Consider the following 17,158-nt stretch of genomic DNA (forward strand, 5'->3'; position numbering starts at 1 on the left):
TCGGAAAAAGCTAATTTGCATACCCGACGCGGAAAACGACGCAAACTTCACCCAGCGGACGCCGAAGTATTGCATCTACGAATCGAAGGCGTACGAAGCCGGCTCTCACACTGACAGCGTGCTGTCAGGGAGAGAGGAGACCGATCTGTGTCTCTTGTACATAGGGACACAGATCGGTCACCTCCCCCAGTCACCCCCCTGTCCGATGTGTCCGCCATAATGTCGCCGTCCCAATAAAAGTCGCAGATTGCCGCCATTTCCAGTAACAAATAAAATAATAAACAATAATAATTCTGTCCCCTATTTTGTAGGCGCTATAATTTTTCGCAAACCAGTCGCTTATTGCAATTTTTTTTTTTTACCAAAAATATGTAGAAGAATACGTATCGGCCTAGACTGAAAAAAATGTTGTTGTTTTTTATAAAAAAATTGGGATATTTATTATAGCAACAAGTAAAAAATATTGTATTTTTTTTCAAAATTGTTGTTCTTTTTTGTTTATAGCGCAAAAAATAAAAACCGCAGAGGTGATCAAATACCACCAAAAGAAATCTCTACTTGTGGGGAAAAAAGGACGTCAATTTTTTTTGGGGGCCACGTCGCACGACCGCGCAATTTTCAGTTAAAGCGACGCAGTGCCGGAAGCTGAAATTTCACCTGGGCAGGAGGGGGGTATATGTGCCCAGTAAGCAAGTGGTTAAAAAAGAAATCTTTGCAAGCCTTTATAATAGCAGAGACAAAATGGTATATTATGGTATATTTTGTGAAATGGGAGTTATGGGACATATGACTGAATAAAAGTAGTGTTTTGTGTGTCAAGTAATAGAAGGTGTGTGATGTGTTGTATTTGGGTATGGTGGTTACACACTGACTATTGTGTATAGTGAGGATGAGGTGATCAGCATTTGCATAGCCCTCACACTCGATGACCCAGCAGTGAGCACGGCGCTGTGTGATAATTCTCCTCACAATACACGATCCTGTCAGAGGGGAAGTCTCAGGGACTGTCTCTCTTTCATATGGGCGGGACATCACTACACCGTTATAAAGTGCTAACCCAGGCTCCGGGACAATTCTAACAGAGCTAATACGCTTTACTGCTCCACACAGCCTTCTCATCATGTCCCACGGACCTACCTACAACCCAGTAAGTGCAGGCTGTGCCTGGCCCGGGGGCCACTATGTGCTGTCATGTTTCTGTCATATCCATCCTGTATACATGTCTCTGTGTGTGGCTGAGTCTGTGTCCCCTGTTTGGGGTCAGTCATGTGATGTGTGGTGTTGGCAGGCAGGTCCAGTCAGAGCTGTGTAGAATGGGGCTGTGCTCCCAATACAGTGCTATGTACTATCACTGGCCTATGGTCATGCTGTGGGGTTCTGCTTTTGTGTCACATTATACAATTTTCCTTTACATTTAGCAAAACCATCTACTATGAGGTCACACCTAAACACTTTCTGTTTGTGTGCACTCAGGCAGGCCCTTACACTACATAATTGAACAAGAATGTATAATGTGTAGCCAGCTTTATCCAGTCGCCCCCTCCTTGCTATTTTGTATGTTGAATTTATCCTGAAGAGTTAGTTTCCCCTTGTAAGGCCCAGTTCGCAGTGCCGCGGCTATGGAGCTCAAAGTCGCATTACAAGTCGCACCCCAATTAACTGCAATGGAACCATTTAAATCGATGTGACTGAAGTCGTTCCGACTTAGAAAAAGGTGCCTGCACTACTTTTGCTGCGACTTCAATACGACGTGCATTGACTTCTGTTGAAGAAGGTTTATGCAAGCCGTGATGAAGTCACGCAGGGATATCGGAATCAAAGTCGCAGCAGTGTGAACCCAGGCCAAGGCCTCTTGTACAGGGGGCCTATCTGCCCACCTAAAGCCTACCCTACCAGCATAGAGGGCTGTTGACATTGTCAATAGGGCCACGCCACAACCTGTGGTCCCACTGAAAATACAGGATCACCTGGTGAACACTTGGCAGCAGTTGCTTAGCCGCAGTCTGAGAATCAATCCATCGAAGATTATTTTTTTTTGGAGAAAGCACAAACAACAACCTAGCTTAACCACTTGCCAACCGCTGCACGCCTATTTACGTTGACAGAATGGCACGGACAGGCAGATTGGCGTACAGGTACGTCCATTTGAATCTGCCACCCAGCGGGCGCGTGTGCCGCTGGCGAACCTCTCAAGTGCGGCCGCGGTTTCCTGGAGTCCTGCGATTGCGGTCGGCAAGAGCAGAACGGGGGAATGCCTTTGTAAACAAGGCATTCCCCTATTCTGCCTAGTGACACTGTCACCGATGACCGTTCCCCGTGATCGGGAACGGTCATCAGTCACGTGTAGTCACGCCCACTAACTGTAAGAATCACTTCCTATGGAACACTTAACCCCTGCAGCGCCAGCAAGTGGTTAACCCCTTCACTGCCAGTGTAATTTTTACAGTAATCAGTGCATTTTTATAGCACTGATCGCTGTAAAAATTACAATGGTCCCAAAATGGTGTCAAATGTGTCCGCCATAATGTCGCAGTCACGATAAAAATCGCTGATCGCTGCCATAACTAATAAAAAAAATTATTAATAAAAAGGCCATAAAACAGTCCCCTATTTTGTAGACACTATTAGCTAGATTCAGGCACGTGAGCCTAACGTTAGGCAGGCGTAGCGTATCGCATATACGCTACACCGCCGTAAGTCAGAGAGGCAAGTGCTGTATTCACAAAGCACTTGCGTCCTAAGTTACGGCGGCGTATCGTAAATGTGCCGGCCTAAGCGCGCCTAATTCAAATTGTGAAGAGGTGGGCGTGTTTTATGCTAATGAATCGTGACCCGACGTCATTGACGTTTTTTTACGAACGGCGCATATCCCAGTGCGCATGCTCCAAATTACACCGCAAAGACTTATTGGTTTTAACGTGAACGTAAATGATGCCCAGCCCCATTCACGGACGACTTACGCAAACAACGTAAAAATTTCAAAATTCAACGCCGGACCGACGTCCATATTTAACATTGGCTAGGCCAGCTTTTTGTTGGACTAACTTTACGCCTGAAAACGCCTTACGTAAACGGCGTATCTTTACTGCGACGGGCAAGCGTACGTTCGTGAATAGGCGTATCTCGCTGATTTACGCATTCTAGGCGTAAATCAGCGTACACGCCCCTAGCGGCCAGCCTAAATAGACAGCTAATATATGACGGCGCCCGCCGTCGTATCTTAGCTAGATTTAAGTGCATCTCAATTTGAGAATACACTTAAATACACTTAAATTTCGGACGGCGCAGATTCAGAGTTACGACGGCGTATCTACTGATACGCCGGCGTAAACCTCTCTGAATCTGGCTATATGACTTTTGCACAAACCAATCAATAAACGCTTATTGCGATTTTTTTACCAAAAATATGTAGAAGAACACGTATCAGCCTAAACTGTGGAAAAAAATATTTTTTTATATATTTTTGGGGGATATTTATTATAGCAAAAAGTAAAAAATCTTTTTTTTTTTTCAAAATTGTCGCTTATTTTTTGTTTATATTGCAAAAAATCTAAATCGCAGAGGTGATCACATACCACCAAAAGAAAGCTCTATTTGTGGTGAAAAAAAGGACATACATTTAGTTTGGGAGCCACGTCGCACGGCCGCACAATTGTCAGTTAAAGCGACGCAGTGTAGAATCACAAAAAGTGGCCCAGTCATTGACCAGCAAAATGGTCCGGGGCTTAAGCGGTTAAAAGAGAAGCATGCGTTGTTTTTTTATTTTTTATTTATACTTGCCTAGGTGGACACAGCATCTGTCCCCCAGCGCCTCTACACTGAGAACTGAGCGATCGAACACTGCCGATCACTCGGTTCTCACAGCTTCCCGAGCAGAGAGATGGAGACTGTCAGTCACAGCTCTCTGCTCTGCTGCTCCTCGCTCACTGGAGCACTGAGCTGTGGAGGGGGCGACCAGCTCAGTCTCTCAGCCACCCGCTGAGCGGCTGAGATGGGTGTCAGTCCAGGCACCTACGGTGACACGGTGCCTGGACTGACATTGGTGACGTCAGTAGAGAGTGGACTTCAGCCCGCTCTATGCTGAAAATGGGTCACAGGAGAGCAAAAGAAACTGCACTCCTATATAGGAAAAGTGCAGCCAAACAAGCTTTGGCTGGACTTCTCCTTTGATAACATTTGTAGTGCAGCCAAGGGGCCCCAGTAGTTTACAAATGATGGTGCAATGTAGAGAAATTCAGCTTTGATTACATGACTTAGCTGTCATTCCTCTAAGCCTAGCCAATGAAGTAGTATACTGAGCGATCAGGGGTGACCTGCACATAAGCTGGGATGGCTGGTCTGTTGAACGCACCCTCATCATTCCAGGAATGAGTATGGTGCTGCTGTATTGTCCTCCACTAATCCACACAGTAGACTCTCCCACCCCATTACTACATGGGGATCTGTGGAGTAATACAGCAGCACCATGCTCATTCCTGGAATGAGGGGGGACGGGACGGTCGCTCAACATACCATCCACCCTAGCTTATATGCTGGATGGCACTAATCACTCAAAATTTGACTTTTTAGGCTAGGCATAGTCGGAGCTGCAGCTGGCCTACAGATATGTAAATTAAGCTGAATTTCTCTTTCTTCTCTGAACTGCAAGATTTAGGCCTTTTGCACACATGAGATCACCTGAAGTTACAGCTCTCCCTGCACCATTCTGCAACTCGGCTGCAGTGCATAGAAGTGAATTAATGGAGTAGTTTGGAGTACTAAAAAAAACAGACATACCGTATTTATCAGCGTATATCGCGCACTATTTTCCCCTTAAAATAAGGGGAAAATCGTGGGTGCGCGATATACGCCGATAGCCGCTTCCCGCACTCAGTTTGAAATCCTGCGCCGACATTTACCGAGTGCAGTACACTCGGGTACATTCGGCCAGGCTCGGCTTCGCTCGTGCTCACGCATAAACGTCACGGAGCGTGAGCGCGAGCTAAGCCGAGCCTTGCCGAATGTACCCGAGTGTACTGCACTCGGCATATGTCGGCGGAGGCGTTCGAACTGAGCGCGGGAAGCGGGGACTCGACTTGAGGCGCGCGCTGGAGAAGCCGGGAGGACACCATCGAGGCCGCAGACGGACGCCGGACCAGACGATGGACGCTGGGAAGACACCAAAACTGTAAGTAATAAAATCATTTAACATTTTTTTTACAGGAATTTCGGGGACAACTTTAGGGGTGCGCGGTATACGCGGGAGCGTGTTATACCGCGATAAATACGGTACATACTCCCCTCCGCTCGGTAGCATCGCTTTAATGCTGCTTCTATCCCTTGCCAGCTCTATGCACATTGGATATCAGCCCACGTGCTAAAATATCCCAAAACAGTCCTCCCTCTCTTTCAGAATGTGTGTGCAAGTGGACTCCCTCATTCATATACTTTATCAGGGGTCTGTCGACCAAGAAGAATCTTTGGTCTCATCTCATGTAATTAAAATACAGCTGGAACTGGCTATACTAAATTTAGATATTAACCGTACCTAGGCAAGTATAGAACATTTATTGTATAAATGTGTGTTGCTACCAAAGCCACATTTCTTAACTATGAAAGTCCTGATTGGCTAACTGACTTTGATTGACAGCAGCGGGAGCCAATGGCGCTTCTGCTGTGTCTCAGCCAATCAGGAGAGAGAGTCCTGGACGGCCGAGACACTCTTGGACATCACTGGACAGAGATGTGGCTCAGGTAAGTATAAGGGGGGCCAAGAAGGGCTGCTGCACACTGAAGGATTTTCCTCTTAATGCATAGAATGCATTAGGATACAAATACCTTCTGGCTTTACAACCCCTTTAATTTTGGATTAGGCATCCAGCAGTACAAAACATTTTAATGTTCCATGGTATTGATTTTTCCATGTTTTATCTATGAGGTTTTTACCTTAAGGGCTCATTCACATCACGTGCAGACACCTGAGTTCTTCTGCACACGTTCTAGGGCACAAAAAAAAAGAACAATTGTTCTTTATCTGATCTAATTCGCACGACAACACTGGTATCACGTGCAGATTATCTCTGCACAGGAATCTGCAACGTGTATGCAGTTTACTGCATGGTTAATAACTGACATGACATCAATACTAGGCACATAACTGATAAAAACTCACTGAAATGCAAATGAAAACTGATGTGAAACTGATGTAAATTTGTGATTCTGCAAGCAAAATCTGCATGGTTTTCCCATGAGTTTTCATGTACCTATGGTGTGAACATGGCCTAATGTATTCTCTGCATTAAGGTAAAAAACCTTCTGTATGCAGCTCCCCCCTCAACCCCCCTCATACTTACCTGAGACCAATCTCAATCCAGCGATGTGCACGAGAGCAGCGGTTCTTTCACTTCTCACTGGACAGAGGCAGCAGCAAGAGGCATTGGCTTCAGCTGCTGTCAATCACAGCCAGTAAGCAGAGAGCAGGGGGTGGGGCAGAGCCGCGATCTATGTGTTAATGGACACACACTGCACAGCTCAGAGCCAAGCCTGCACCAGTGCCCCCATGGGAAGCAGCTTGCTAGGGGACACTTAGCAGGGGGAGGAGCCAGAAATGCCAGTGGGGGACCCCAGAAGAGAAGGATCGGGATGCTCTGTGAAACACCATAACACAGTAAGTATAATATGTTTGTTTAAAAAAAAAAAAATAATAATAATAATTACAATCACTTTAAAGACAATATAAATTACACTAATAACTTCTATTACATCAAAACGTGGCCCACTTTTTCACCTATTCATTTAGAAAGATATGATGCAGAAAAATAAAAACTTTACCTCGTTGATGATCCTCCTCCAGATCTACATTGAGAATACAGGATTATATGAGATTTTACAAGAAGGAAACTGGCAACATTTATTTACAATAGTCTGCCAGATTATTTGTGTCCAAATATGATGAAAATGACATAGGAAATTGAGCAGTTTATTAAATGGCGAAATGTGCCTAAATGAATACATTTTAAATTAAAGTAGTACTATAGGCACCATTTTTATTTATTTTTTCATTTTGGATAAGGCAAGGAAGGGTAATAAGTGTAGCGCTACCCCTGAAGGAGCCGCTGGTTAATTTGTGATCGGCGTATTAAGTTACCAAATTCTTCTCTCTAGAGGTAATACTTGTGAGTGTGGGTAAAAGAACAAGTGTCCAGCCGGTAGCGTGAGTTTCCAATGCTTTATTTCAGGCCCAACAAGGCCAACATCAACATGACACACAGTGGAGAAAAAGGTTGATGAGTAGGAAGAACTTGTAGCATCAGGCCTTGGATATCAAAAAGCATAGAGAGCAAGCCTGCTCTCAGCACAGATCGTTCAAAACGTCGCCACCCTCGCCGGGGTGGGTAAGTGCCCTTTGGACAGGCAATTAACTCGGACCTGGCAGCCAAAGGGTCGCTCGCAATAATCAGATCACTGGGAGGAAACAAAGCCTCTGCCACAGGCGTAGTCAATTTTCTCAGTATAATTAAAGTGTAAGGATAGCGAATCCTCCCAGTAAGTCTTGTTCTATAGGATCACCTACTGACAGCAAAAAAAAAGAAGTACCTGTCATGTAGCGTGGTGATCGGATCCCCGGTGGTTCGTCCAGGCCTCACAGACAACCTCTGTACTCAGGTTCTCCCAAGCCAATCCCCCACCGTTCAGCCTCCAGCTTAGGATCTGGAACCCAGCAAGCCGCTGGGGTCCCTTTCTTCGTCAAAAGAAAGCTCCGCAAGGTGCACATCCTCGTACAGGCCTGCCATGAGGATGGGGCCCGCGGATGCACGCAACCTGAAGGTGGATGCCGCACCTGGAACTCGGGCCCCGCAGTCTACCCGGAAAAAATGGCCGGTGCTCCAGATATACCCCCCGCCAGCATGCCCAAAGAGGGAAACTCCTCTGATTGGCTGCTGGGGAAGGATGGTTCCATCAGAACCCCTATAGCGCCAACTGCTGCCCAGGGGTGGAAGCGCACCCCTGGACACACAGACTGACCCAAGAGGCAGTTCTGAACTGGCAACAGCACAAACTAACAATTCGTGAATGGGAGCAACTGAAATCTCCCATTCCCCACTAACTTTAGCGTAACGCCCCACTAATTCAAAAGGGGGGGGGGTGCTACATAAGTATAACCCTGTCAGATTTTTCCACCATCTTTGTCCCATTGCATAGATTTCCCTTCACTTCCTGTCTCATAGCCAAACAGGAAGTGAGAGGAAATCCCTGCAATTAAGGGAATTATTTGGCGACCCCCGGGTCACCAGAACTCGTGTCCCCAATGGAAGATTTACCCTCTATTACTTTTCTGGGGACAACCCAAAATTTTTGATTTTCTTTTAGTTTCACTTTCAATTATAATGGTAAACAGGACAAATAGAGAGGGGGAATCTCCCGAATGGGGACACAGACAGCAATAAAAACCTAATTCTGCCCCCTATCCAAAACTAAAAAAAAATGCCTTTAGTTGTACTTTAAGATGTTTTCTTGTATCTCTCTGTGACTGTATTACTGATATCTGTACACTGAACTCCTGGCTCTGCACATCTCGTGTGGACAACATAAAGGGTTCCCACGTGCCTGCCTGGATTTTTATTTTATATTACAGAGAAAGCAACTTGAATGGCTGGAACACAAATGTAGGAGGGAATACCCCAAACTTCCAGCAACGGACAATTATGACAGATAGATTTTGCTGTTGGAGGATTCAAGATGTAAAACGATAATAGCTGACTGCATCTACATTTTGGATAGATTAGCCCTGTCATCACATTTTAGGCATGGTGCTTCAGACTGCATAAAAACAACCATTCAAATAACAACGTCCCTATTGGAGAAAGAAGCAATACCATTTTCAAATATTATTTCTATGTAATACATGATCATTTTACAATGCTAGGATGGTATTTTCAGCTGAGAGACAACTTGAAATAATGAATTATTCAGAATGGAAAGGGTTATATGTGTGCATTTGTATGTGTAATGTTGTCTCAAGATGCAAATACACAATATACTGTACTTGTTTAGGATACAATATATCATATCACAAAAATGTCATCTTTGTGTTTTAGCCTGTTCCATTCAACACACATTTTCACAGCGGCCTGAATGATGGGACTTTAGTGATAATCAGTGGCTCTGTCCTTCCATCAGGTGACAGGTATGTATGTAATGCTGGCTGGTGACAAACATTATAATAATGCTTGGTCTACGGCGAGGAATGAGTAGATGGTTTGTCAGATGATTGCAGAAAAAAACTTACAGGCTGTGACTGAAGTACAGTAAATCATTAATTTTTTTAGGAGAATATATAAGGTCAAAGCTAAATTAAAGTACATATCAGCAGTAAGGATGTGGTACTAATAAGTGTAATATTAAAGTTGATTTTATAGAGAATGTAAAACATTCCATAAAAGCAAGTTTACCATGTGCTTTCTATTAAACTGCATTGTATGTCGAGAGCGATCAGAAAAATTACACGGCTAGCAGCTAGCATAAACATTCTTTCAGATTAGCCACATTGTGATAAACATAAAAAAAAGGGTCAATAGTAACCAATCCATTGCTAAGGCATACTCCATTTACATTGGCATTTAATAAGCAGCCAATTTAGTCAGTCTGCTCTAACCAGAAGTAATAAGTAAGAGAACTAACTAAAGAGTAGTGTCCAGTTTTGTTTTGGGATATATCATATGTGAGAAAGCTGACTTTTTTTTTTTTGTGCATGGTATTATTAAAAATGTTAATACTGTAAGCAACAATTTGCAGTGTTAACCCTGGGGAAATAAACTTGCAAATAAAATACAATTGCCATTTAGACATGAAATACAGACATGCCATTTAGAAGACAAAATGCCTTATAAGTGTCATACCAACATGCATGTATGTTTCCACTGACTTTGGCATGCAATCTAGTCAAAAGGTTTGGAATAATTTATAATTTTCCTGTTTTTAGTTTATTTTGAAGGTTGATGGGCTGATTATCTAAGGCTCGGTTCACCCTTCAAATCCACTACAGGTTCCCACATCACACCTGACCCACAGGCAGTACACACTGCTCTATGCGAACTGCTGGGAGTGTCAATACAAAGTTAATGTCACCCCCAAATCAGTTTGCATATTGCAGTGCGAACTGTCTATTCGGACAGCAATCTGATCGCAACGGTGTGAACACCCATGCGATCCGATTATGGAGCGGACCAAAAAAAGGGTCCTGCACGAGTTTGGTCCGAATGCGATGGGAATTCAACCATACAATCTGTATGGCTAAATTCCCATCGCACAGACATCGCATGTGATTTGCACAGCAGTGTGCGGTGCAAATCACATGCGATGTCTGACATCGCAGAAGTGGGAACCGGCCCTAAAGAGTAATTTCAGTTTCATTCTGTTTTCACAGGACTAGCTAATCTATGTATTTGACATGAACAAAGGTCATCCTAAAGCCTAGTACACACTACTATTTTTTTTTATTCAACCCAGAAGGGCTGAATGAAAAAAAAGGAGGAGCCACTGTACTAACTATGCTAACTATCTATCCCACTGGTTTCATGCTAGTACAAGGTTTACAGAGCTTATGAGATGTGAAAAAAGAAAGGAAAAAAAGTTTTTGTTGTTGTATATAGTCTTATTTAAAACAACCCTAGTAAGTAAGTAGTAATAATCTAGAAGCACTTTGATACTTTTTGTTATATGGAAATTCTTCTTCAACCACTTTACTACTGTAGGTTGCTGATTACCTCATATCCTCATTGCTTTACTTATGGTGACTGGCAGTTATACGATTGGTGGCTTTCACCACTTCCTGAAATATGATCTGATGATGTAACCAGTTACCATTTGTTATATCTCAGTCACTCCAAAACTGGGGACATAAATATGTGCTGCTATTGTAGGAACTATTGAATCACAGTCTGGTGCCTTTTGTCTTTTTTTTTTGTTTTTTTTTTACGGAGGATGAGAACACTCTGGAGCAGTATAACAAAGAGAACACAGAGGAACATTACAACTATACAAACAATATGCAAAGGTCCCTTAAAATACATAAGGCAGCAGTACAAGGTTCAGCATGTTCTTCAGGGCCAAATTTTGATTGTACATTTTTAAGAACACATCTGTGTGGTTCCAGCTTGCTGTACCACAACAATCTATCCACAATGGTATTATACAGAGTGCCATATATGCATAGATATTATCATGGACAGGATTTTTTTCTGCTCTCATCTTGTTTTAAATAAACATTGACTTGTTTCTAGCCCTGTGTGAGTATGTATTAGAGACATAGAACCAGAGGTGGCAAATTAAATATATTTATTGATTAGTGAAAAAGGAAGGCATAAAAGACAAATCCCCCGAGGGCTTTCACACTGGAGCGGTGCACTAGCAGGACAGTAAAAAAAGTCCTGCAAGCAGCATCTTTTAAACGGTGAAGGAGCGGTGTGTATACCGATCCTCCACCGCTCCTGCCCATTGAAATCGTATAGCCGGCATAGAACCTCTGCAGAGGCACTTTGCAGTGGTTTTTAACCCTTTTTAGGCTGCTAGCGGGGGTAAAACTAAGCCCTGCAAAAATGACGGTAAAGCGCTTTACCACGAACGCCGCCCCCACCCCAGTTTGAAACGGGCCTTACAGAAAACTCATTAATTTTTACAAGAACTGATCAAAAGCACAGTATTAAAGAAAAATATTTTCAGTATTCTCTAATATTCCAGTTATACGTGGTTTTAGTAAACAGGCTGCTGTATTTTCTTATCTGAGTAACTATGGCAGTGAAATCTGTGCATCTGATTTCTGTCCACCAGAACTGACAATTATAAGGGAACCCTAATCTTGCTGCTTTATTTTACACATCCATTCTTGGCCTTGAAGTTAAGCTGTAGATGGATCAAAATTCAAGCTGGTTCAACAGTAGACATTTTCAGATTAAATTGTTGTTATTCAGAGATTTGGATGTATCCGAATTTCCGAATCACAATAGTTATTAATTTCAACTAATCCAAAATAAATGATTATGAAATTAATTATCCAAATTTGAATATGAATTTGAATAAAAAAAAATATTTGAATGCAAAACGGAAACATATTGCAATAAATACAGTAAGGTATAAAAGTGAAAAAAGATGATGATTCCTATTAAGGCTGCTATATAGAAGAAAATAGAATAGAATAGAATAGAAAGGAATACAAAAGAATAGAATAAAACAGAATAGAATAAAAAAGAAAATAATAGATAGGACTAGAATAGAAAATAAAAGAATAGATTTGAGGATAAAAAAGCAGAATAAAATAAAATAGACCGAATATAGCCATCTTACGAAATTCAAATATCAAAATTTTAATTTCAATGAAAGTAGAATTAAAAGGAAAGAACATATCTTCCGAATTTTGAAAATAATAGAATAAAACAGAATATATAAATTTTCCAAAATTAGAATTTTAAATAGAATAGACCCAGCTATTCTTCACAATAAATTCATATCAGTACTTTATTCATTTGAAAATGAATAAATGAAATGAAACTCAACTAAGCAAATTTCATTACCAATACAACAAAACAAAATTAGTAACTCAACGAAAGTAAAAAAAATAAAATAATTCTGCACATGTCTGTTCAGCAGCAACTGGTCGAATTTATTTTCCATCTATTCCCACTCAACAGAGTTCGATCTAATTATTGATTTCTTTTGAATAGGAATGTAAGCATCCCCTTATGGATGGGGTAATCCATGTGTATGTCATTCAGCTCAAGCACATACCTATGAATGAAAAAAATATATTTTTTATGGAGCTAGCCTGTATAAAGTAAATATTTTCCCACAGATATGATCACTTCTTTAATGATTTTACAGGTTTGCTGTAAATTTCCAATGTGTAAATGAAGACATTGCTTTCCATTTCAATCCTCGATTTGATGGTGGCCTTATTGTCTGCAATACCAAGGAGAAAAGCTGGGGAAAGGAAGAACACAAACGGGAGCTGCCTTTTCACAGAGGACAACCCTTTGAGATCCGCATACTGGTTACACAACAGGACTACAAAGTATGTATTCATTGTATAGAACAGGAGTGTTTTTGTGACTTACACTTTTAGTAAATCAATTCTGCTATAAGAATTCTGTACTGTTGAATAATATCCTGGGCACTATGGTGTTGCATGTTCCAGACATCTATAAACTGTAGGAGATTATGGTGTTTCTTAAATGTGTTAACGGAGTAGGATATTTGAGACCTGCCTGAAGGGATGTCTAGTAGTGAGATCCCCTCTCCCAATATTAGATGATGAGAATTTGACCCTGATTAAGGAAGTAAATACTGTATTGACTATAGTGTATCTCTTGTGTGCAGTCAAACATTTTTTTAGAAAGACTTACCTGCTTACATTTTGCAATAGTTTTTCAGGGTAGGAAAGTGTGTAGGCCAATGGCAACCCCTTTAAAGCCTCGTACACACGATACGATTGTTGGCAAGGGAAAGGCTGTTGATCTGTTGACAGACTGTTGTCCTAAAATCTGACCGTTAGTAGGCTTTTTCTGACAATTGTTGTCCAACTTTCGGCCAACAAATGTTGGATGGCAGAGTAAATTTTCGGCGGACAACGGTCTGTTGTCTGATTTTCTTATCGTCAGTACACTTGTCTGTCACACAAAAGGGGTCCAAAGGGTGGCACTCAAGAGCTGAAATTCCTTGTGTTTGTGGCACAACAATTGTCGACCGTTAGTATGCAAGACAAGATCCTGGCACACGCCCCTTTTGACAAAAACGCTTGGTTGGCCAACAATCGTACTGTGTGCACGAGGCTTAAGTCTCTTTGAGAGGGTTAGAGCTAAAGAGGTATTTGGTATAATACTGTTATTAGTAGTATGGTGCCTTAGTGTCCAGAAACGAGTATCCTGGAGAAGAAGAATATGAGTTTTCATTTAATGCAAGTTATAAAATATTTGAGAGTGTTTGTGACCAGAATTAAGATCTATAGCATTCAACAAAATGTTTTTTAGCCATAAAATGTACCTAATGGGTGAAGCAATATCAATCTCTAACAAGCAGGGCCCTCTGATTGCTCCTGTATTGAATTGTATTGTAGCTGTACTGTCTGCCCTCATGTTGTAAAGTGCTGCGCAAACTGTTGGTGCTATATAAATCCTGTATAATAATAATAAAAATAATAAAAGGGACTGCCTGAAATAACATAAAAGTAGGTGGAAAGACGTGAAGAGGGTCAGAAGATGAGAAAGAAGTTGAAGGCAAATAGAAGAAAAAGGAAAAACACAAGCACAGAAAACAAACAGTGTAGAAAAAAAAATCCTCCTCTAGCTCCATTGGGCCTATATAAGATCTCAAAGCTGGTCTGTGTGGGGAGAGTGGAAACGGGGCCCAGGGGAAGTCCTGTCTGCTAGGAAAATTGCCTATAAAGGGGTTATATTTCTAAACAGATCCTTGGGGATGTTAAATAAATCTCAGGAAGCAAAAAACACATTAAGTCTTGTGCTAGTATTAAGAAAAAAAGCCTCAACATGGTGGTCAGGCATTGGAAAATATATACTAGTATGTATCAGGGTTGTCTTACTCATCTGTGACAAGACAGAAAATGTGATAGCATGTGATAATTGCAATGAGAAGCAGACAAGGGTGCAATACCCATTAGGTCCAGTAGGTGGAGCTGATATCAAGAGAACGTCTCAGCATCCTGGTCAGGTTTTATTATATGGAATACAAAGTAACAGGAATGTCTTTTCATCAATAATAAATCATAAAACACTATAATGTATAATCTCATCAGAGATTACCTGATACGGACAGCAGATACACTTTTTTTTTGTTTTATAAAAAGAACACTTTAAAGGGGTTGTAAAGCTTTGTGTTTTTTCACCTTAATGCATCCTATGCGATCCCACGTCGTTCTCTCCATGGCTGATTGGCTCCTCATTGGATAGATTGATAGCATCGCAGCCTTTGGCTCCCGCTGCTGTCAATCAAATCCAGTGACGCGGCCGCCGGGGGGTGGAGTGTATAACACAGGAGCGCGCCTGCAAGGTAACCCCCTCGGGAGAGAGATTCCCAAAGGGGGTTAGCTCTTGCAGGGAGGAGCCGAGACAGCCGCCGTAGGACCCCAGAAGACGAGGTTCGGGGCCACTCTGTGCAAAACAAACTGCACAGTGGAGGTAAGTATAACATGTTTGTTTTAAAAAAAAACTGAACATTTAAACAACATTAAAATACAGCTAATAATCCTGCAAATAAATGTTTGTGATTTTGTCTCTAACAAAAGTGCAATTTCCTTCCAGGTTTCTGTGAACAGAAATCACGTTTTGGAGTATGATCACAGAATTCCCATCCAACGAGTCAATAATCTGTCAATACATGGCTGTGTCAGTTTATCTTGTGTTGATATACAAGCTCCAGGGGTAAGTGTCTGTACCTTTCTGCATTTCTTTTGACATACAATCGCTAACAGTATTATTAACTTAGTTCTTCTTACATTCATTTACATTTATTTAATAAATAAATATAATATTGTATGTATTTTTTTTTAGGGAGGATTTGCTCCTCAACAATTTCCAGGTGGAGGAATGTACAATGTAAGCATTTCATATTTAATTGTGCTTAAGATATAAGTCTCTGCTGCACCCACAGTCAAGCCTCCACTGCAGTTCAAGCCTCAGTCTCTATGAAACCTGCATCCTCCACGGTACTGGCAGCCTATGCTGCACCCACAATCTCCACTGCATTTACAGTCTGAGCCTCTGCTATGCCCCTCTGCACCCACAGCTTAAGGTCTCTGTTGCACCCACAGACTTAGCTTCTTCTGCATCATCCCTGCACCTGCAGCCTCAAGCCCTCACTGTGCCTCCACTGCACCTGCAGCTTCAAGCCTCCTCCTGCTTCCAGCTACCCAGTGTTGCCCAACACTCTTATGCCCCTGTTTCTGATTACCCGTAACCTACGCTCCTTTGCGTCTGCTAAATAAATATCTGTTGAGTGACCTGTGGGTGGCCAGCAGCTAAGCCCAAACTCTTGTCAAGGGGTCCCTGAGGGGACACCAGCTACCTATTCCATTCTACTCTCACAGGAAGCAGCTATACAGTAGAGCTGGGTCCACACCTCAACTTGTGACAAAAGTAATGTATAGTTGTCCCTGGAACAGAAAAAGTGTGGAAATGTTTTAATGGGAACCCCTCTTCTAAAGACAGGAATTTCCCCTAACCTTTAAAGCGGAGGTTCACCCTAAAAACAAGTATATAACATTACATTCTGCATACTTCCAACATTTACAGTATGCTGTTTTTTTTTGTTTTTTTAGCTGTACATACCGTGTTATTGCTATTTTCCACCCGACTTCTGGGTACACACTGCCGCGGGAGTAGGCGTTCCTATGCAGAGGCGCAGTGTCATGTGGGACTTCACCCAGATGATTGACGTCTTGAGAAAAACTTCCCCTCGGCGGATAAGGCGCGTCACATGTTTCCGAAAGCAGCCGAACTGCGAGTCGGCTCTATACGGCACCTGCGCAGTCAGCTCTACATGGCTCCTAGTCGGCGTATAGAGCCGACTCGCAGTTCGGCTACTTTTGGAAACTCGTGACGCGCCTTATCCACCGAGGGGAAGTTTTTCTCAAGACATCAATCATCTGGGCGAAGTCCCACATGACACTGTGCCTCTGCATAGGAACGCCTACTCCCGTGGGAGTGAGCACCCGGAAGCCGGGTGGAAAATAGCAATAATACGGTATGCACAGCAAAAACAAAAAAAACAAACAGCATACTGTAAATGTTGGAAGTATGCAGAATGTAATGTTATATACTTGTTTTTAGGGTGAACCTCCGCTTTAAAAGATTTTTCCTTACTTACTGTTTTGTGTCTGGGACAGGAAGTGATGGAAAATCTTTCCAATGGGTCACACACAGGGAAAAAAATTGACAGGGGTTTTAACCATTCCCAACTCTATTTAAAAAATGTTCGGCTTTAGGTAAATTTTCTTTAAGTGAGTAGTATCAGTATACATTGCATTAAGGTAACCCATTACATTTTGAAAGGACTGCCGTAGCAGTGAAAAATTTACCTAGATTAAGTATTTAACACAACATATGGTATGGCAGTGGACTGCAGCGCAGGTCTGTCAGGATCCACAGTAGTTGTGCATTGGAGCATCATTTAG

General features: G+C 42.2%; 1 protein-coding gene across 1 annotated transcript in view; it reads left to right on the forward strand.

Moving 5' to 3' along the window:
• The first annotated feature begins 1,055 nt into the window (after positions 1-1,055).
• The window catches only part of LGALS9 (galectin 9), a 32,291-nt gene continuing 16,188 nt past the window's right edge, over positions 1,056-17,158 (forward strand). Inside the window, exons 1-5 of the mRNA XM_040336677.1 lie at positions 1,056-1,147; positions 9,078-9,166; positions 12,856-13,045; positions 15,288-15,407; positions 15,537-15,581. Coding sequence (XP_040192611.1) covers positions 1,121-1,147; positions 9,078-9,166; positions 12,856-13,045; positions 15,288-15,407; positions 15,537-15,581 — 471 coding nt within the window. The 5' untranslated portion in view covers positions 1,056-1,120. The remainder of the gene's footprint in view (positions 1,148-9,077; positions 9,167-12,855; positions 13,046-15,287; positions 15,408-15,536; positions 15,582-17,158) is intronic.

The sequence above is a fragment of the Rana temporaria genome, chromosome 2 (assembly GCF_905171775.1).
Source record: "Rana temporaria chromosome 2, aRanTem1.1, whole genome shotgun sequence".
Lineage (NCBI taxonomy): Eukaryota > Metazoa > Chordata > Amphibia > Anura > Ranidae > Rana > Rana temporaria.